This window comes from Leptomonas pyrrhocoris (genome assembly GCF_001293395.1).
Source record: "Leptomonas pyrrhocoris isolate H10 chromosome Unknown, whole genome shotgun sequence".
In the NCBI taxonomy this organism is placed as follows: Eukaryota; Euglenozoa; class Kinetoplastea; order Trypanosomatida; family Trypanosomatidae; genus Leptomonas; species Leptomonas pyrrhocoris.
In genome coordinates this window covers 385,338-405,034 of record NW_015438379.1, presented here as the reverse complement: position 1 = coordinate 405,034, position 19,697 = coordinate 385,338, and the positions used below count along the sequence as shown (strand labels likewise).

The 19,697-nt window shown below is 62.6% G+C and overlaps 4 protein-coding genes across 6 annotated transcripts; all 4 read left to right on the top strand.

Moving 5' to 3' along the window:
- Positions 1 to 375: 375 nt before the first annotated feature.
- Positions 376 to 2,364, top strand: ABB37_08326 (hypothetical protein; the record flags this gene model as incomplete). Its single annotated transcript, XM_015807294.1, has 1 exon — positions 376 to 2,364. Exon 1 carries the CDS (start codon positions 511 to 513, stop codon positions 2,362 to 2,364), a length of 1,854 nt encoding a protein of 617 aa, XP_015654243.1. The 5' UTR covers positions 376 to 510.
- Positions 2,365 to 2,908: 544 nt separating this feature from the next.
- On the top strand, positions 2,909 to 5,431 carry ABB37_08325 (putative ornithine decarboxylase; the record flags this gene model as incomplete). Its single annotated transcript, XM_015807293.1, has 1 exon — positions 2,909 to 5,431. Exon 1 carries the CDS (start codon positions 3,263 to 3,265, stop codon positions 5,429 to 5,431), a length of 2,169 nt encoding a protein of 722 aa, XP_015654242.1. The 5' UTR covers positions 2,909 to 3,262.
- Positions 5,432 to 7,717: 2,286 nt separating this feature from the next.
- On the top strand, positions 7,718 to 12,782 carry ABB37_08324 (hypothetical protein; the record flags this gene model as incomplete). Of its 3 annotated transcripts, none has more annotated exons than XM_015807292.1 (1): positions 7,718 to 12,782. In XM_015807292.1, the coding sequence occupies exon 1, from the start codon at positions 7,908 to 7,910 to the stop codon at positions 12,780 to 12,782; it is 4,875 nt and encodes a 1,624-aa protein (XP_015654241.1). In that variant the 5' UTR covers positions 7,718 to 7,907. The 3 variants fall into 3 exon arrangements, with proteins under 3 accessions (XP_015654241.1, XP_015654240.1, XP_015654239.1); XM_015807291.1 differs by having other exon boundaries at positions 7,739 to 12,782; XM_015807290.1 differs by having other exon boundaries at positions 7,755 to 12,782.
- A 605-nt stretch (positions 12,783 to 13,387) lies between these two features.
- On the top strand, positions 13,388 to 19,364 carry ABB37_08323 (hypothetical protein; the record flags this gene model as incomplete). The annotated part of the gene is made up of 1 exon (XM_015807289.1): positions 13,388 to 19,364. Exon 1 carries the CDS (start codon positions 13,533 to 13,535, stop codon positions 19,362 to 19,364), a length of 5,832 nt encoding a protein of 1,943 aa, XP_015654238.1. The 5' UTR covers positions 13,388 to 13,532.
- Between the last annotated feature and the right edge of the window lie 333 nt (positions 19,365 to 19,697).

Sequence of the window (19,697 nt, the reverse complement as noted above, 5' to 3'; positions counted from 1 at the left end):
CGACCTACGTCTCTCCATGGCGACTCCTGTGTCCCTACCCCCCCCCCCCCCACCCTCCCGGTGCACGCCGCAGTCTTCTTCACAGAATTAAGTAAAGGTTTTTGATCCCAGCGAAGGGGAAAAGACACATTTAAGCTGCAATAGTTAACACTAATAACCGCAATAGCAGTAGTAATGAGAGAAGATGGTGAAGATGTGTTGGGCGTTGCGCATGGAAGGGCGTCAAGCGCACGTCATCGTGTGGTGATCGATGATCTCACGAGTCCGTCGAAGCGCCAGTGTTGTTGACAGCCATCTAGGCACCGCTAGTTGCGGCCAGCATGTTCCTTCATGTATATGCTCCTCCACCTTCTTCTCCACACTGTTCGTTGTGCAGTCGGATGTGCGCTGCGGGCAGCATAGTGGAACTCCATCGACACCCCTGTTCAACTACATAGATATATATATATAGATATAGATATAGATATAGATATATCGTACGCCGCAACGCATGGGAAGTGCTTTGGTGTCATGAAGACAGCTAGGCGGACTTTGGGGAGAGGCGGAGCCCCGCCTGCGGCTCGCCTCTCATGCTTCCCCGCACCGGTGGCGGCCACCCGACCCGCCCAGACGGCGCCGCCACCTCGAATGCGCCGATCATCTGCCGCCGTCTCGCCGCGCGCCAACACGTCCGCGGTGCCCTTCACCGCACCGTGCCGCTTCTACACCACCTCCGCACACCCATCGGCATCGACGTCACTCCTACCGCAGCCGCAGCAGCCGCAGCAGCAGCCTCGACGCCGGTCGAAGCGCTGCAGCTACGCCGACGCAGATCGAGTCTACGCCGCCGACGCGACGAGGAATGCGGGTATCGGCAGCAAGGCAGACGAAGTGGGGGACGCCAAATCAGCCCTCGGCCCTTCTTCTCCTCCGGCGTCCCCTTACGCTTCGCGCGCGGCTGCCGCGGTGCAGCAACATCGCGGCGGTGTGCTTCGTCGCGTCTGCACACGTATGCGGCAGCAATGGCAAATCATCGTGTTGACGCTGCTGCGCACCCCGTACGTCGGCGTGCTGGTCGCGCGGTTCTTGGAAGCCTCGGCGTACGCGGCGTACGTGAAGGGCTCCGTCGTGCTCTTTACTCGCACGTCCACAAGCCCGCCCATCACGGACGTCGCACCGGATGCGGATCTGCGCTCTCCAAACGAATCAGCGGCATCCCCACCACGCCAGGCGCGTTCCGCTGTATTTCGCTCCTCCTCCTCCGCAACGAGCTCCCCGCCGAGACTGTTGAATGCACACGCGCTGGACTGCCTCTACGTGGGTCAGAGTCGCCTTCACAGTCGCGGGCTCTTCACCAGCAAGGCCCTCCCACGCGGCACCCGCGTCATCGCCGAGCCGCAGCGCTCCCTCCTGCTCGTCGCCCACTTCCTCACGCTGCTGTCGGACACATCGGAGAAGCTGCCGGACACCTGGCACTACACCCACCCCACCGGCAGCGTGATGGAGCTCGTAACACAGGCGCAGCCGCACCACCTGCTGAACCACAGCTGCCGCGCAAACGTGTGCAGCGGCCTGTCGCGCGTCTTCTGGCCCGCCGCCCTCCTCGCCGCGGAGCGACAAGAGAAACGGCGAAACTGTCGTCAGTCCCCACCAACGCAGCGTCGTGCTTCGTCGGGGGCATCGCACGTTGCGTGGGAAGGCAACGATGTGGTGTCGCTCGACGAGCGGCTGACGCGGTGGCCACACTTTGCCGACGCCAACAGCTTCTTTCTCACGCGTGATGTGGCTGCGGGGGAAGAGCTCACGTTGGACTACAGTAAACGCATGGCACCGCTCTACGCGGGCGAGCTAGGACATGGCACGGGGGCGCAGGGCTGGCTGCTGTGCAGTTGTGGAGAGCCGTGCTGCCGCCACTTCGTCTACCGCCACTCACCGGATGCGGCGGAGTATCTGCGTCACCTACATCCCTATGGTGGCATGTCGTCACGAAGAGCACCTTCACAGCAGCAGCAGCAGCAGCAGCAGCAGCAGCGCAAGTCTGTTGACTCCGCGCGGAAAGGCGAGGTGGATGCGGTGGACGGCGACGTGCAGGACGCGTTGCACATCACTGCGACGCTGTTGGAGTTGGGCTTCGACGACGAGCTCGTGCTGCTGTCCTACGCGGCGCGGCCGTCGGACGTCGTGGCCTATCTCTACGGCCAGCCGCTCCCTTCGTTTGGCGGGGCGGGGGCGGCGGGGAGGAGTGCGGCGCAGGTCGGCATCGACGTGGCGCGGCGGCGTGTGTCGAAGCGGGTCATGCTGCAAAACTATCGGCACGTGTTCCGGCTGCTGAACGAGGCGGTGCCGCTGCCGCCACGCCACGCAGCGCCAAATGCGAAGGACTAGCAAACCGCAAAAGCGGGAACGCACCGGAGAGGCACGCAGTCATGCCGAGTGGACAGCGGACGAGGATGTCTGCGCTGGTCGACCTGGCTTCGTTTTACTATTGTTTTGCTGCTCGCCGTGAACGATGGCGCTCTCCTTGAGGGCGGAGCTTCACGCCTGCTGCGCCACTGCGGGCTTTTTGTCGTTGACCGCATCGCAGCCGCTTCAAATACCACAAGCAACGAAAACGCGGAGGTGATGAGGGGCACCACGTGCGGAAAGCTGTCGTGGCCCGATCTCATTCCCTCCGAGACACAAAAGTGGCGGGACCGCAGTTTTCACCGCGCCCACCACTCGAGAGGGAAGCACCTCGACTGCAACGCCGTCTCTTTGACTGTCACCACCTCACTCCTGCGCCTCCCCTCCCCACCCCCTCTACCTCTCTCCCTCTCTGATATACACATACATACATACATATATATATGCATTCTCATACACACAATGACACCTTCTGACAAACTTCCCCTTCACCCTCGTCTTGTTCGTTTTCTCCCACGCTCCACCAGCGCTCCTCCTCTTTCAAGCTTCCCTAACACTTCCTCTCTAACTCGCTCTTTCTTTTCACTTGAGTGGCATTTCGCTCCGCGTGTGTGTCCCTCCTATTTTCAGATATACATCCGCCTTCGCGCCTTGTTTTAGCATATCCTCATTGCCCCTTCTTGTTTTGTCGCTCTCTGTACTGCCTGCTTTCACTCGAGATTCTCAACCTTCGCGCTGTCACCGAAACTTCTACGCCTCCCGCGTGAGCACTGCTTTCATCCTCTTTTCATATCTTTCACGTGCATTGCTGCCGCTCTCTCTTCACCGATTCTTTTGTTGTTGTAGCTCGATCTTTTTACTTCTCCCCACTTCCGTCTCGATGAGTAACCATGACGTCGCTCTGAGCAACGCCAATCACTACAACAACGTGAACTACACGGAGCTGGTGCCCCTGTCCACCATCGCCCAGATCCATCCGGCGCACACCAACAGCGATGTTACCGTTACGCAGGACGGCGTGACGGTCACCACAACGGTGTCCGCGACGGCTCTGATGACGCCGACCGCTGCCACACCCGCGGCACCGGTCCCGCCGAGTGCCTTCGATGATGCCGCACAGCAGCGCCTGTTGGCTCGCAAGACAGCGTTGCTGGAGAAGTACCACATGTGTCCGCAGTCGGCCGACCGCGTTGCCCAGCAGCGCCGCCAGCACGAGGTCAGCCACCTGCGCGATCGCGAGGGGAGCGATGTGGTCGTGCCGCCGCCGTCTGCTGTCTCCCCTACGGACTGCAACAAAAACAGCAGCAACTACACGGGGGCCGTCTCTGTCGCGGGCTCACCCATTTCCCCTACGGACCCCACCGCCAGCTGCCGCGGCCCCGTCGCCGCCAGCCAGGACCTCGTCGATCTCTTCTTCTTGGAGGGCAGCGATGCCGTCAACGGGATGAACTTCTCCGCCTACCCCATCTACGGCGAGCGCACCGCCGCACAGCGCCGCGAGGCCGTTCGTGCGGTGTTGGAGAAGTACGGCGTGGAGCTGCAGCTGCCGGCCTCCCCGGCCACCCCGGCCGCGGCCGCGCACCGCCAGCGCCGTCCCCCGCACGCCGTCGTCTCCCGCGACGGCGTCGAGACGCGTGAGCAGTACTGGCGCCGCCTCGCAAGTGTGTACATCCGGCGGGGCATCACGGCGGCGGCCACCGCGGCAGCCGCAGCGACGAGGCCCGCCTACGAGCCGGAGGATCCGTTCTACGTGATCGACCTGGGTCGTGTGGTGGAGCAGATGGCCCGCTGGCGTCACGAGCTGCCGATGGTGCGGCCGCACTTCGCCGTGAAGTGTAATCCAAATGTGGCCATCATGGAAGTCCTCGGCGTCTTGGGTGCGGGCTTCGACTGCGCCTCGAAGGACGAGATCCACGTCGTGCTGGACAACCACCTCGTGGCCTCCGCGGACGACATCATCTTTGCGAACCCGTGTAAGCAGCTCGGTGATCTGCGCGAGGCCCACGCCTGTGGAGTGACGTACGTCACGGTGGACAACATTGCGGAGATGGAGAAGATCGGCCGCGTGATGCCGTCGGCCCGTGCGGTGATCCGAATCAAGACGAACGACGCCGCCGCGAAGTGCGCCTTCTCGTCGAAGTTCGGCGCGGGCCTGGACGAGGTGGAGGGCCTCCTGCAGGCGGCCCGCCAGTTCAACGTCGAGGTCTACGGCGTCAGCTTCCACGTCGGCAGCGGCAACGGCGACCAGTCCGCCTACGTCTCCGCGGTGCGGGACGCCCACCGCGTGTTCCAGATGGCCGCCGGCTACGGCTTCAACTGCACCCTGCTGGACATCGGCGGGGGCTACCCGGGCACGGAGCCGCAGCCCGGCGGCGGTGAGACGTCTTTCGAGACCATCGCGCGTGCGATGCGGCCGGTGCTGGAGGAGCTGTTCGGCGGCGGTGACGTGACGATCATCAGCGAGCCCGGCCGCTACTTCACGGCGGCGACGCACGCCCTCGCCATGAACGTCTTCGCTGCCCGCAAGGTCCGCCTGTCGGACGCCGAGAAGGAGAGCTGCAAGGCCTTCCAGAACGTGGTGAACATGGACGAACCGGAGGAGTACCAGTACTACGTCAACGACGGCCTCTACCACAGCTTTAACTGTATCGTGTTTGACCACGCACACCCGACGCTGCTGCTGTTGAACGATGGCGATGGGGCGGATGCGGAGGAGCGCAGCGAGGACGCTGCAGCCGGCAACGCCAGCGCCGACGACGACGCGATCGGCGAGGTCACCGTGGACGGTGTGCCGGCGAACGACTCCCTCTTTACCTCTGCCTGGGACCGCCGCCACAACCTCCCGCGTCGCCCGCTGCGCCTTACGACCATTTTTGGCCCAACTTGCGACTCGATGGACTGCATTCTGAAAAAGCAGCCGTTCCCGGAGATGAAGCTGGGCGACTGGCTGCTGGCGCCGGACATGGGCAGCTACACCACGGCGGCCGGGTGCCCGTTCAACGGCTTCTCCACGCGTCGCCGCGAGTGGGTCTCCTCCGTCACCATGTAGCAGCGTGAAACACGGAGACGCGGGAGTTGTTTGGGGCGTAGGCGAATGAGCAAGTGAAGGGAAGGCGGGCGTCAAGAGAGCCGTGTCGTTTCCTTAGTGAGGGGGAGAAGTAGAAGGACGGCCCGCGAGAGGAGGGCTGAATCTGCCGGCTCATTTTGTGCTGTGCTATCTTCCTAATTCACGCAGGTTTTTGTTTCTAAATTATTTCTTCCGCATTGACGGACCCACCGACGGTGCGTGCACCGCCGCCTGTTGTCGCCTCCTTCGTCCATTCTGTTTCTCTCCGTGCAGGTCTTGTGTTGCACCAGCTTTTCCCTGTTACCCGTCGGGGGTTTCTTCCTTTTGTTTCTAAACCCTGTAACGTGTACTGTGCGAGGTCGGACGACGTAGGCGACTTCCGTTGCCATCGCACGCTGTTGCGTGTCGTCGTCTTCGCGGCCCCTCACGTGCGTGTGTGTGGATGGAGGGGGGCGGGAGGAGGGAGTTACCGCAACAACGAAACCAACTAGAAGGAATACCAAAAAAAAGCCCCAGGAAGGACGAGAAAGGAGGAAAATAGTCGGGCAGGCGACCTGCGCGGTGTGCGAGGCGGCGGAAGAAGCAACTAAGTAAGTAAAAAAAAAAGAGAAAATAAGCGTAGGCTTCTATACTTACGCATAGCCTCTCATTTTGGTTTGTTGCTTGTTTGTTGTTAAATGATTTCTCTTTCTCACGCGGTGGGAACGGAGAACTAAGAAATTTACAATAAAAAGCAAAGGAAGACTCGGCGGAAGACACGCATACACCCGCACAAACACCACAGACGTTGCGCAGCCTCTTCTGCTGCTTCTCGTCCTGCCGTGCGATGCACCACGAGTGTCTTTTCGCCTTGCTGTGAGTTTCCTTTTTTCTTTCTTTTCCTTGATTCCCCTCTGCCGAGTTCGCATCGACCTCCACCGATGTGCGCCTGAGACGCGCGCGAGCCCGCTCTTTGCTTTGTGTTGTTTCTCCCCCTCCGCTGTTATCGATATTTTTGGGGGGTTTCCGTGTTGCCGCTTTCCCTGCTTTCTTTTTTTCGAGGCACACGCCGTTGTTCTGCGCGTCGCCTCTGGTGCGTAAATCGGCCTCCGACTATCTTCCTCCATCCCCCCCCCCCCTTTCCCTTCTGCGCTGTGCCCCACCACTGCATTTCACGGTCGGGAGCTGAAGAAAAAGAAAAAGCAGGTGGAGGGAGGGAAGTGGCGGCGGCTGACGGTTTTACTTCGCGGCTGGCGTCCGAGCGCCTTCAAAGAAAGCGTCAGGGAAGGGAGCGTCTCCAGATCATCAACACACGCAACAATCCCATGGAAAAGGAGAAGATGTGTTCGACGCAGCCTTCTTTTTCTTCTTCTGCGACGACGCGGAACAACGTACGTGTTTTTTCCAATTCTTTTTTCCATTGTTTTATTGCTGCTGAGTTGTCACCGTCGCTTGTAATTTTTTGGGGGGCCGTTGTGGTTGAGGGAGGAGGAGGGAGGAGGAAACAGAAAGGTTGGAGAGAGAGAGAGCAGTAACTCTACTCCTTTCGGTTCATCCGAGTCCAATCGATGCAGCATCGCTGTACTTCATCTCGCCTCACCATCGCCCTCCCCCCCCCCCCGCCTACCCCCGTCCCCGCCACAAGAACGCAGGTGTGATCATGTTTGATGCCTCAAGTTTCTTTTTAATCATTCATCTTCATGAATCTCTATAAGTACTTTAACAGCTATTAACTTCGGCTACCGCTTTCAGCACACGAACAGGCGCGGAACAGTACGAAGTGCCTTCTACGGGGGTTCCTATTTTTTTTCTTTCTTTTCTTCTTTGTTTTACGAGATCGGCAAACCAACACGGCGGATAGAGAGAGAAAGGAGGAAAAGGCAGCGCACAGCTTTGCGTGTGCGTCTTGCAGAAGTCTCTGTGCTTCTCTGTCAATCTTAAATACATATATATATGTGTGTGTGTGTATGACGTGAACGGCGAAGTGCACAGCATCGCCATGAAAAAGAACTGGAGGGACGTAATACTCCGCAACGCAGGGTAACTTGTGGGACAGGGTTGAATGCGAGAACTGGCATTCGTTGTTCCGTGTGCATGTGCGCTTCTGCCAAATGCCCGTACGATGCCCCTTGATGTTCACGGCGGCGCTGGAACTCCACCGTCGTCGTGCGCATTCGAAGTGGGTGAGCATCTTCGCCGCCAAGCCCCTCCCCTTGGTGCGCTGCTTCCACCGTTTGGCATTAATGATCTCTGCCACCGCTCTCCTCTCGTCTGCACCCCTCTGTCGGAGGCCGCCATCTTTCTCACGCAGCGGGCCGTACTGCAAGTTTCCTTTCGCTCCTCCGCCTCGCACACACGCACACACATAGATATACAGAAGAAACGGGTGTGGCAAGAGGTCACCACACACACGCACACACCCACATCGCCAGCGTGCTCTTCCTTTTCTTTCCCTCCGCTGGAATTAGAGAGGAGAGAGATGTACGCCACAGTGCAAAGCAGCACGGCGGAGTCGCCGCAGCGGCCCAGTCCCTTCATCGTCGTCTCCCCTTCCGCTTCTCCCACGCACGCCGTATCTGCTGCCTCCGGCACCTCCACCTCTACAGTCCCAACTGCCACCACCATCCAGGGTGCAGCAGCAACGACGACGATCCACATGGACTCTGCCGATGAGTTGGAAGACACCTCGTCAGCGCACTCCGCAGCGCCTGCGATAACCTCGCGGCCATTCACACCGCAGCGAGATGGCCTGCGTAGGGCTGCGGTGGAAGCACCGAGTCAGCAGCACGAGAGCGATCAAGAACATCAACACGCAGGCGTCGCTACGCGCCAGCTTCCGGCTTCGCGGTCGTCTCTCACCACGTACCAACTCGCCTCTGCCGCACTGCGTCGACTACCCGCGCGTACTGCGCCGTCGACGTCTCCGTCAGCAGCGCAAACGCACGACCGACTGACATCGCTGGCGGAAGGGGCGGACACCGCCTCCCAGCCGGAGCGCTCTAGCACCGCCGCACGCTCGCCTCCTCCAGCGTCGAGTTTCGCAGCGCGTCCCGACAGTGCGCGTACGCCGCTGTCCACCTCTCCTTCTCAGGGCGCGCGCAACACGACAACCTCACCCGGCCGCTTCCAGGTTCCGCCTCCTGCTCAACCTTCCCCCTCCTATTCCTCCGCCATCGCAGTCGCCCACCCACCCCCATCGTCGCTGGCCGGTTATCATCGTCGTGATCTGCCGCAACAGCAGCCTCCGCGGTCGCGCTTTGCATCAAGTCCACCGCACACACAGAACTCCGCGGGTGAGGACACAGACACCGAAGACGATGAGGAGACGGAAGAGGACGTGGCAGCACGCGTGCTATCATCGCTGCAGCAGAAGGACAGCACGATTGACCGCCTGACGCGTGCCGTTGCGGAGCTGGAGAAGGAAAACGAACGGCTGCGACGCACGTCAGCGTCGCCAGCTCGTGCGAGCGCATCTGCTGCGCCGTCGAAGGCGGAAAGGAGTGATGTGGACGAGTCCGCTACGCCGCCGCGCACCGGCAGAAGCGCACCAGCCGCCACTGCGGAGGGCCGCGAAACCGTCCTCTCCCGATCGCCCTCGCTGCCCACGACGCCGGTGCGGTGGTGGAAGCCGCAGCAGCAGCGGAGCACTCGTGCAGCACACAGCGAAGAGGCAGAAGAGAACGATGGGTTTGCGGCAGAGGAGAGGGGCAAATCGCATAGCGCCGTCCTGTCCGCAGGCGGAGGCGCAGCGGCAGCGGCTCGACAACGAACAACGCCGCTGCCATCTGCAAACGCAGATCCCCCCTCGCATTCGTTGTCGGCAGCGCACGCCGCCGTGGACACCGTCGTCGCACTGCAGGAAGCACTCGCGGAGAAGGAAGCGGAACTGGCGGCGGTGACGGCGCAACTCGCACGCTCGCAGTCCGACAAGAAAATATCACGGCGGCCGTCTTCGCGCAGCTCTGCCGCGGCAAACTCGGATGATGACGATGGCGACCATCGAGGGAGTTGCGGGGAGGGCGGTGCATCGTCCGCGAGTGCCCTCGATGCAGCGCAGAAGCGTGTGGCGCAGCTGGAGTACCAGCTCGAAATGCTGCTGGAGGAGAAGCGGGAGGATCAGCGCACCCTGCGGGAGCACATCGACCACCTCACGCGCGAGCTGCACAGCAAATCGAAAGAGATGCGCCGGCAGGAGCGGCAGCACAGGTTAGAACTGGCAGGGCTGCAACGCGAGGTGGCTGCATTAGCCGATCAGCTGGAGGACCAACTTCGTGCGGCAACGGCTGTCAACGCGTCCGCCTCCGGGGAACACGACGTGCTGCAGCGGCAGCTTGCAGAGGCGCGACGGCGGGAGGAGGCGATTATCCGCGACAGCACGTCCGCACAGCAGCGGTGGCTGCAGGAGCTGGAGGAGCAGAAGCAGCTCGTGGAGGAGGCGCGTGCGGCGGAAGCGCAGACGCACGCACGAGCCCAAGAGGAGGCGTCCCTTCTTCGGCAACTCACCCAGCAGCACGAGCACGTCGAAGCACAGGTGCAGCGTTGGAGGCAGAGTTTGCGTCTGGCGCAGACAGATCTCGCCGAACTGCGCGCCGTGCATCAGCGCACGGAGGAGAACGTGGCCGTTCATCGGGCGGAGGTCCAGGAGCTGACCGAGGCACTCGCGGCGGCAACCCTGCAGCACGCCCATGACGAACAGCGCGCGGCACAAATCGAAGGGCAAGCGGAGCTCCTCCGAGGGCAGCTGCGACACGCGGAAAGCGAAGTCGCCGCACGAGAGGCAGAGCTCGAGCGGCTGCGGCAGGAGAAGGCGGGCGAGGTGGACCTCATGTTGACGGAGCACGAGGAAAAGCACCGGCAGCTGTTGAAGCAGGTCGAAGGCTGCATGAAGGGCAGTGAGGCGGTGGAGAGCGCCTTGTTGGCCGCGGAGGCGAGTCGGCACGAGGTGGCCGCGCAGCTCACGCGTGCGGTGGCGGAGCGAGACGCGTACCACGACCGCCTGCGCGGGCACTCCGTGCAGATGCAGCAGCAGCTTTTGGAGCAGCAGCAACTCTTCCACGAAGGACAGGAGGCGCTCCAGCAACGGCTGCGCGAAGCCCAGCGCAGCCTGGCGGACAGCAACGGCGCTCTCGAGGCGACACAACGAGAACTGCACGCCGTCCGAGCGCAGCTGCAGCCCCTCCAAGCGGCGCAGCAGCAGGTGTTGGCGGAGAAGGTGACGATCGCAGGTCAGCTGCGGGCGGCGGAGCTGGCGATGACGCTGCAAACGAACGACCTGCTCAAGACGAAGGAGTCGCTCAAGGCGGCGCTGCACGCGCAGCTGCGCACTGCGAACACGCTGAGGCGCACGGAGCAGCAGCGGGGTGCGCTGTGTGAAGCGGCACAGCGCGCAGAGGAGCGCCGTAGAGAGGAGCGGCGTGCTCTGCAGCGCATCGCACAGCTGCTGTGGGCAGCGCCGCCTCTGCGGAACGCGGCGTCGACGACGGCGGCGGCGGGGGCCTCTCCCGCACCGCACTTTCAGCGTGCACGGAGCTCACTTCACACCGCAAAGGTGGAGCGGCGGACACGCGTTGCGCCGCTCGCCGCAACGGGCGACGCCGCAGCCAAGGGCAACAGCCAGCGGTGGTGCAGCGAAGGTGACGAAGGCGCTGCGCGAGTGCAGACATCGTCATCCTCTGCACGTTCTCACTCCTCCTCGTCGCCGTCGTCGTCCGTGTGCACGGCAGCCGAGTCCGTGGCGATGTCGGCCGTCGTCGCTGTCCCCACCACACCTGCGTCGTCCATCTACGGAGCAGCGGAAGGGGACGGGGAAGGGGAGGGGGAACACACTTTGCTGCGAAGGAAGTCGGCGCAGGAGGAACAAGGGGATGGTAGTGATCGTCACGATGGCCGTGCATCTCCGAACGACGTGGCATTCTCCCTTGGAGCGCTCTCACGCAGCAAAGCAGTGAAGCGCACGACGGCGGCAGCAGCAGCAGCAGCAGCCAACGGTGCGTTAAGGCTGCAGTCCCCTACTTCCTTACTGAGCCCCGCTAACAGTGGTGTCTTGTTCGATCAGACGAACCTCAACTCCCGACACGCGAGCAAAGACGATCTGTCCGTCATGCGAACGCTCTCTGCGGTGCACGACGCCGTGCAGCAACTTCTTCTCGAGCGCGACGCCGTCGTGCGGGAACTGGGCACGAAGCGCATTGCGGTACGCACCCTCGTGCAAGAACGCAAAGCCCTTCATGAGGCGTGGGAGACTGCGCAGCAGGCGTGGACGGAGCAGCAGAAGGAAGCGGAGAGGCGCCGGCGTGATCTTGCAAAAGCGCAGCGCGTTGAGGCGAATGCAGCGCTGGAGGACTTGAAGGGCACGTTAGCGCAGCAGCACGCTCGAGAGCTGGAGGAGAAGGTGGGAGCGGCAGCGCACGAGCACGCAGCGCAGCAGCTGCAACTTCAGCAGCTTTGCGTGAGCCGCGTTGGTGCGCAGCTCATCTACTTTGTGAGGCAGCTTCCTCGCACGCTGCACGCCTCCCTCTCGTCCCTCTCCCTGCCTGCGCTTGTCGAACTGTCGAGAGAAGAGAAGCAGCAGCAGCAGCAATGGGCTCTGTTGGCCGAACACGCATACGCAGCGGGAAGAGACGCGCCCTCGTATCTCTACGAAGGCGTCGCAAGCAACCCGCAGCACGCGCCAGCATCATCATCATCATCGCAGCAGCAGCAGCTAGCGTACCCGTCAGCGCCGGAGGTAGCGGCAGAGTGCGACCAGATCGCACGTGAGGTTCTCGGCTTCGCCGGTGGGTGGTCAGCGCTGTCCGCTGCCGCTGTTGCTGCGACGGACGCCGCTCCCCTCAGCACGACCCCCTCACCCCCTACGTACGCTGCTGCGATGCAGGGCACCGCAGCAGCAGCAGCAGTGCGTTGGAGGACAACGTCGTTTGGTCTTCATGAGCCGGTCGTGTGGCCTGCCAAAGAACTGGAAGAACTGCAGGAGGTGCTGGATGCGTTCCTGACCCCGTTCTTCGTGGACGGTAGACAAGGAAGGAAAAACAGTGCTCTTCCGCGGGAGGACGAGCAAGACAGCCAGGCAGCAGCAGCAGCAGCAGCAGCAGGAGGCGCAGTATTCTCCATGAAAAGGGAGGAGCGGCCGCCAGTGGCAACGGGCCTCTTCCAGTGGATGCAGTCACTCCGTCAGCCCAGATCAACCGCCGCGACAGCACCACCGCACAGCAACGGCATCGCGCACGTCTCGCAGAGCGCCACGGCGGCGGCGTCCACGCCAGACTCGACGCCGCTTGCCGAGCTGCTGAATGCGTGTGTCGCGCATGCGGTGGAACATGTCTTTTCTGGAGGCGTAGTGCACGTGGGAGGGTAGCGACGATGACTGCCACAACTTATGCCACGCCTTTTTCGATGATGTTGTGGCTGCTGTCTGTTATCGTCTGCTGCACTTGGTTGATCTTGTGCTGCCGTCGACACGCGGAGAGAGAGAGAGCTTCCTGCTCTGCATAGATAGACCTCTGCGTGTGGGTGTGCCTGCGACACCGCACAGCACGCATTTATGGGGTTATTCTTTCTCTTTTATGAAAGAAAATGAATGAAAGATGGCGGGGCGGGGCATCCGTGGCCGGCCCGAACGACACGGTGTGCGGCATCGGCACTCCGCAAGCGGAACAAAAGAAAAGGGGAAAAGAATCGCTGTGCAGACGGTGCATGTAAAAGGAAGCGCCGAACGTCGTGCGTTGACTCCACCCGCTGTTCCCTTCATCGAATCTGCCGCACCAGGTTTTTTTTTTTTCTTAGCCTCTTTCCAGCACACACACACACACACACACACAGCAGACTTCAGTGAGTCGCTCTTCTCTACTTGCATGGGTGTGTGTGGGTGCTATCTCCGCTTCCACGACCCTCCGCTGTCTCCTCCCTCCTCGTCTTTTCCTTCTTCCTTCCCCCCGCTATTGACATCGTCGCGCTCTCACAGTAGTTGGAACCATATTGCACCCCTAACTCCACCGTGGGTCGGCCTGCGCTGCTTAGGTCCACACGATCTTTCAGAAGAACAGATCAAGAAAGGAAAAAGATTTGTATCCGTAAGGCTTTTGGCCCGACGACTGCATTCGCACGGATGCAACCATCCATTCTCTCCTCTCCTATGCCTCCAGACCAGGAGCAAGGGGAGGAGCGTCGGCACCCGTACGGCGATGCCCACATCGCCTCCACGCTGTCGCTGATGCCGTTCTCTGAATTCTGCAAGCTGCGCGACGACTCAGCAGCGAAGCCGCTCATTCGCGGACGCTACTGCGGCCTGTGCGGCGGTGACCCGGCCCAGCGAGAGCGCCGCGAGGACTTTGAAAACATCTCCCTCTCCTCCAGCGGTGGTGGCAGCAGCAGCGGCAACCAGCGCAGAGGTGTGTTTCCCGGCCAGGTCGAGGCGTACAGCCGCTCCGCCGCCGGAAAGGTCATCGACCCGCACCTCCAACGCACGCCCCTCGCGCTGGAAAAGGCCATGCACTTTCTGGTGGAGCACTACCTGCGTGCGCCGCACACACCGCTCGTGTACAGCGACCCCTTCCGCATCTGGGGCTACCTGTGGGACCGCTTCCGGGGCATCCGCACGACCTGGGCACCGCAGCTGCCCCCGAGTAACGTGAGCATTAAAGGCTACGTGGACAGCAAGGGGGGGCGGCCGCTGCCGGCGCGGGAGCTGCGCCGCGAGAGCTACCGCCGCGTGCGGTGGCTCGAATTTACGGCGGCGGCGTTGGCTGTTGGGGGCGCCTACCTCTGCCTCACCCCCAAAGGGTGCCAGCGCTTCATGCAGGACAAGAAGCAGTTTCTTGAGTCCATGTCGCAGTGCTTCACCGACTTGACGGTGTTCTACCGCGCCGAGCAGCGCCACCGCAACGCGGAATTCTTCTCGGTGCTGCTGCTGCTGTACGGGCTGAACCAGGAGATGAAGGTGGAGGATCGCGCGACGTTCTGCCGCTTCCACACCATCCACGTAGACGGCCAGCCCCGGCTATGTCCGGAGCCGCCCACCGAAAGCGTCAACCTCGCCCAGGTAAACCGTGAGCTGGAGAAGCAGCCGTACATGATGGAGGCCCAGCCTGTGCGGGCCGCGCTGGAGCTGATCGACTGCTGGTCAACGCGGCGGTGGTTTGAGTTCTTTGCGTTGTGCAAGTCCCGCCGCCTTACACCGTTGCAGCGGGCCGTCGTCTTCCAATCCTTCACGTACGCGCGCTACCGCGCCGTGCTCGAGTTAGTCCTGCCAAACTACTACGTCTACCCGAAGCTGCGTGTGCGCCACGCCATTGCCGTGGAGGACCTCGCGGATCGCCTGATGATGGCGCCGTCAGACTGTTTGGTATTTCTCCAATTGATGGGGCTCGAGGCGCAGCTGGAGCTCAAGTCCCCGCAGGAAGACGAAGAAGAAGATCCGCAGCAGCGGCAACAGCAAGAAGGCGGGGGGGTGCGCAACGCCGGCGCACCGGCAATAAAGGTGTGGTACCTCCACCTGTGCCACGGTAACTCGGACCCGCTGGTGACGGCCGAGGTGTTGGAGGACAAGTGTCAGAACAAGCGGGTGCTGTTCTTCCCCACCTACCCCGAGTTCTTTGGGTTTCGTGTCTGGCACGCGGCGTACGAGCGCTTTCCGCACACGGCGGGACTCCCCACCCGGCCTAGCCCCACCACTTCCCCTCCATCAGGAGTGGCGGCCGACGCAGCGAGCGAGGACGACGACTTCTACACAGATGTGTATGGGCGTGCAAGTGAGGGCAGGGAGGACTACGGGGACGCTTCGGAGGAAGCCGAAAATGGAAGAGGAGGAACAGGAGGAACAGGAGCAGACGACGAAGACGCCGACGACTACAGCAGCTACGGTGGCGGGTCGGGAGGGGATGAAGCGGCGGCCTCCGCGGCAGTTGCCGGCAGCGCCGATGCAGAGCTGCTTCGTCAGCCTGGCTGCCCTATTAATCTCATGGAGATCCTTGAGGTCTACTGCCCTCCGTACCACGACGAGGTGGCCGCCTTGACGCTGGTCGACGCAAGTCAGGAGCTCTTCGCCTCGCTGCGGAGGCACCGAGAAAGGATGCTGCGGCGCTGCAAGAAGGCACGACGGCTGGCGCGGCGGTGGCAAGACGCGCTGGCAAGTGAAAGCGGTCATCGCCAGCGTTTGCGTAGCGAGGACGACGGCGATGAAGAGCTCTCCGATAGGGGAGAGGAGTGGGTGGAAAAGATGGAGGGAGAGTCGGTGTCGACGTGCAGCAGCAGCGTCTTCTTCAGCGAGGACGACGTGGACGCCGACGGAGACGGCGACGATCCACTGCGTGATCCCTCCGCGCACGTCTCACGCCTCGACAACAACAGGGAGAATGGAAAAGAGGAGGTGCCCAGGGTGAACGAAGCGCAGCTTGGTGCTCCGGTGCCGCCCGCCATCGCGGAAGCGCGGCAGCTGGTGCGTGCGTTGAACGCAAACGTGCTCTACGCCGAGGCGGCTGCCGATCAAGCGAAGCAGCGCTCACAGGAGTGGCAGCGAGCGAAGGAAGCGGCGGAACGTGAGGGACGGGTGCCCGACGCCGCCACCCTTCAACCCCTTCCCACGCTCGCCCTCACAGAAACAGGGTCGTGCAGGGTAGAGCCGCTGCCCGACAACTACGGTGAGGCGGAAGGGGACGACGACCGCAGTGGGAACATCAACAGCAGCAGTGGCCGGCGGTGCAACTCGCAGACGTCGCGGGTCATCGTAGAGTCACCGGCCACGCTCCCCGCGGCGAGCGCTGCCGGCGGCTTCTCACGCGACGGCGTGCAGGCGGGCGAGGAGGGTCGGGCGAGTTCGGCGGAGCTGGTGGAGCCGCGTCCGCTGACGCCCTCCTCCTCCTCTGCAAAAAGGGAAGGCGACGACGGCGGCGCCACGACGTCCATGTCGAAGCTGTTTCCGAGCCGGCCGACGCAGCCGGCGCTCCGCTTTGGCCCCGCGAAACCCGTCGTCCCTCCGCTGCAGTTCAATACTGCCATGCCGAGCGCGGCAGCCGTCCACAGCAGGACAGCTTCGTTTCCTTCTTCCTCTTCGGCCGCAGGAGCAGCAGCAACGACGGTGCAGACAGACTCGACGACACCGGAAGCACACCGACGCGCCGTGCGCGAGGGCAGTGGCGAGAACAGCAGCAGCAGCAGAAGTGGCAGCAGCGCACCGTTGCTGGAGTACAGTCACCTAAAGCGGCGCACGCGGGGGGAGAGGGAACAGGACGGTGAAGACGGCGATGCAGAAGAACAAGGACAGGAGGACGAGGCGTACAACACGGAGGATGGAGACCAAGAAGAGAAATCGCAGAGGACTGCAGAAAAGAGCAGCACCAAGGAAGGCGATAGCGCACCATCATCATCGTCATCAACATTGCCCTCGCTATCAGCAGATGAGAGCGAGAAGGACGTGGAGCTCAACTTACCCTCTACGGATGTTGCTGCAGCGGCGACAGAGACAAACAGAAGGAGCTCGCAACAACTGCCCCTTCGTCCTCTGCACCCCCCACCACACATGGCCACCGTAGCCGACAGCTTCACACCGCGAGCTGACAGGGCAGCACGGCGCACACGCGTGGGCAGCCGAGACGCGGCCGACGGTAGCAGCAGCTATAGCAGTGACGACAGCAGCAGAAGCGGCGTGGACGGCCTTGTGGATAGCCGCGAGTGCTTGCAGTCGGGCGCGCATAGAAGACTTCCCAAGCGGCACAAGGCGGAAATCGCGCTGTGCCACAGACAGGAGACACGACCATCTGCCCTTCCGCTGACCACTCAGGAAGCGAATGTCTTTGCCAAGGTATGCGTCCCGCTCGTCGGCGAATATCTGCAACTGTGGACGCAGCTGACGCACGGCGACCCGACAGCGCTGGCGACAGCCGCGCAAAGCGTTCTCGAGGCACGGGCGGCGGACCGCGGCGCAGCTTCTCGGATGCGCTTTGAAAAGGCGTCATTTGAGGTGCAGCAGCAGCAGCAACAGCAACGCAAATGTCAGGCCTTAATTCGTACCCTTGCACAACGCGCCAGCGAGCTGCTCACGAGAGCGGTGCTGCGTGGGTCGATGAGCGAGTACGGGCTGCACATGTGGGATGCGGCCGTGTCCACCAGCGACGTCAGCACGGACACGTCGTCGTTGGGCAGTCTGTGGGTCACGCCCGGCGGTAGACGCGACGCGGAAGTTGCAGCGCAGACCGGCCCCCACCGGACCCGAACGAGATGCCTTCCCGACGATACGCGGGCGGTGCTTTTCAGCCGTGGATGCTCCGCCGCGATGATTCCGCGTTATGAAGTGCAGGCGATGCTGGCGGTCGAAGGAGGGGCCGTTCCGGTGCTCACCGCGTCGTCCGCGGCGGGACGCCCTGTCCACTCGCGCGTTTCCGGCGGCTCGACCTCATCTTCTTCCTCCTCGTCTTCTTTGCCGTTTGCTCAGAGGAGGCTGTCTCTGCTGCCTCTGCTGCCCCCCGGCTGTAGTGGTCTGAGCGACCTCACATCAGCCCTCGCGACCGCCTTCCATGACAGACATGCGCGCCACCGCACGACAAGACCACCAGCGAGAGCGTGCGCCCGACGAGAGGAGAACGCGAATGATGCGGCGGCGGCGACGGCAGGGATAGAGGCAGGCGGCTCCATCGTGACCATGGTGGGGATAGCCGTGGAGGAGGTCGCCGCCGCGGCCGCAGCAGCAGGAGCGCGGAACGACTCCACGACAGCAGCGCTTGCGCCCCACCCCGCGGCGCATTCGTCCGTCGTCTTCGACCGCTCTGTGCACCACTACGTAGTGTGGGCGCCGTCGGCGTACGCTGACGCTACGTCTTTGCCCTCTCGCGGGCACCGCGGAGCAGTGGCAGCTGCGTCAGACGACGGCAGTCCCGATGCCGCCTTGTTGCAGCTGACAAGCACCTTCGTCTTGGTGAGCAGCAGACACAACAAGTCCCCACATCGCCTGACCTATCACCCCACACCAAGTTGCACTGACGCGGACGACGCCGCGGACGCGACGCGGCGCACGTTGGAGACGCTGTTCGACAACGAGAAGGAGCGCTGGCTCGCACAGCTGCTCCTTCCGTCGTCCAGGCATGGCGCCCGCCGCTGCAACGACGACACGGCAGCGGCCACACTGGGCGGCGGCGACCACCACCACCACAGTGATCTCCGTAACGACCACGTCGTGTGGTTGAATGCGCCCGCAGGCCGGGGAGGAGGAGGAGGAAGCGCAGCACTCGTTGCCCGCCTCTACCAAACCGATCAGTGCATTCAGGTTCCCCTCCACACACGCGACGGGGCGGCGGTGCCGCTGGCCACGCGTATCGCCCTTTACGGCTGCGGCGCGGCGGCGCTGCAACGACTGCGAATACGCCGCGATGGCGGGGCGCGATTTGCCGCAGAGCACTGCAGCAGCAGCAGCGGTGTGCCGCCCAGCACAACGACGACGCTGGCTATGTCACACGCCCACTACACGGCGCTGCTCGCGGTGGACGTCGCCGCTGCCCAGGCGGTGGCCGACGCACGCGACGCTGTAACCGCCATCGTGGACAGCCACGTTCCCCAAACAACGATGGTAGAGGGGGCGCTGGTGACGGCGAACGCGGTGGCTGGGGTGCTGATCTGCCTTGTCGGTGACGCCGCATCGGACTCGATGGACGAAAGCGGCGGCGACCACCAACACCGCAGCGCTGCCGTCGCGGACGATCTCGAAGATTTTTTCTGGGAACAGTGGCAGAGCAGGCACGGCGGTGCCGTCGCCGGCCGCCGCCTGGGCAGTCGCAGCGGTTCAGGAGGTCGACGACAGTCGAACGTGGAACTGGCTTCTTTGCCAGCCGTGGTTAGCGTGCAGGTTGCGTACGGGGATGCGGAGAGGTCTGCGGCGGCGATAGCGCATGGGATGCAGACCATCGTCGCCACGTACGCACAGCAAGCGGTGGCGGTGCTGGGCGACGGGTAAACTTCATGTTGGTGTGTGTGTGTGTCCATCTTGGAAGCCTTCAGCTTCCGTGTCCTTTCATTTGTACTCCCCATTTAATACACGCAAATTGATGTTGTTGTTTTAGAACGCTCCGCGCCGTCTGCGTGTTGCCGGCACGCGCGGGCCGCACCCACTCGGGCGGCACGATGACGTGCTCCTTTGTCATCCGGCCCCTCCGAGATCGGCACAACGGAGGCGCGCCATGAAGAGAAGCAGTAATGATAACAATAATAATCGTCCTTGAAGCAGAGAGTAGGCTGTGCACGAAGAATGGCGGCTCACCCTGCCTGAGCGCCTTCGTCGTCTGACCGT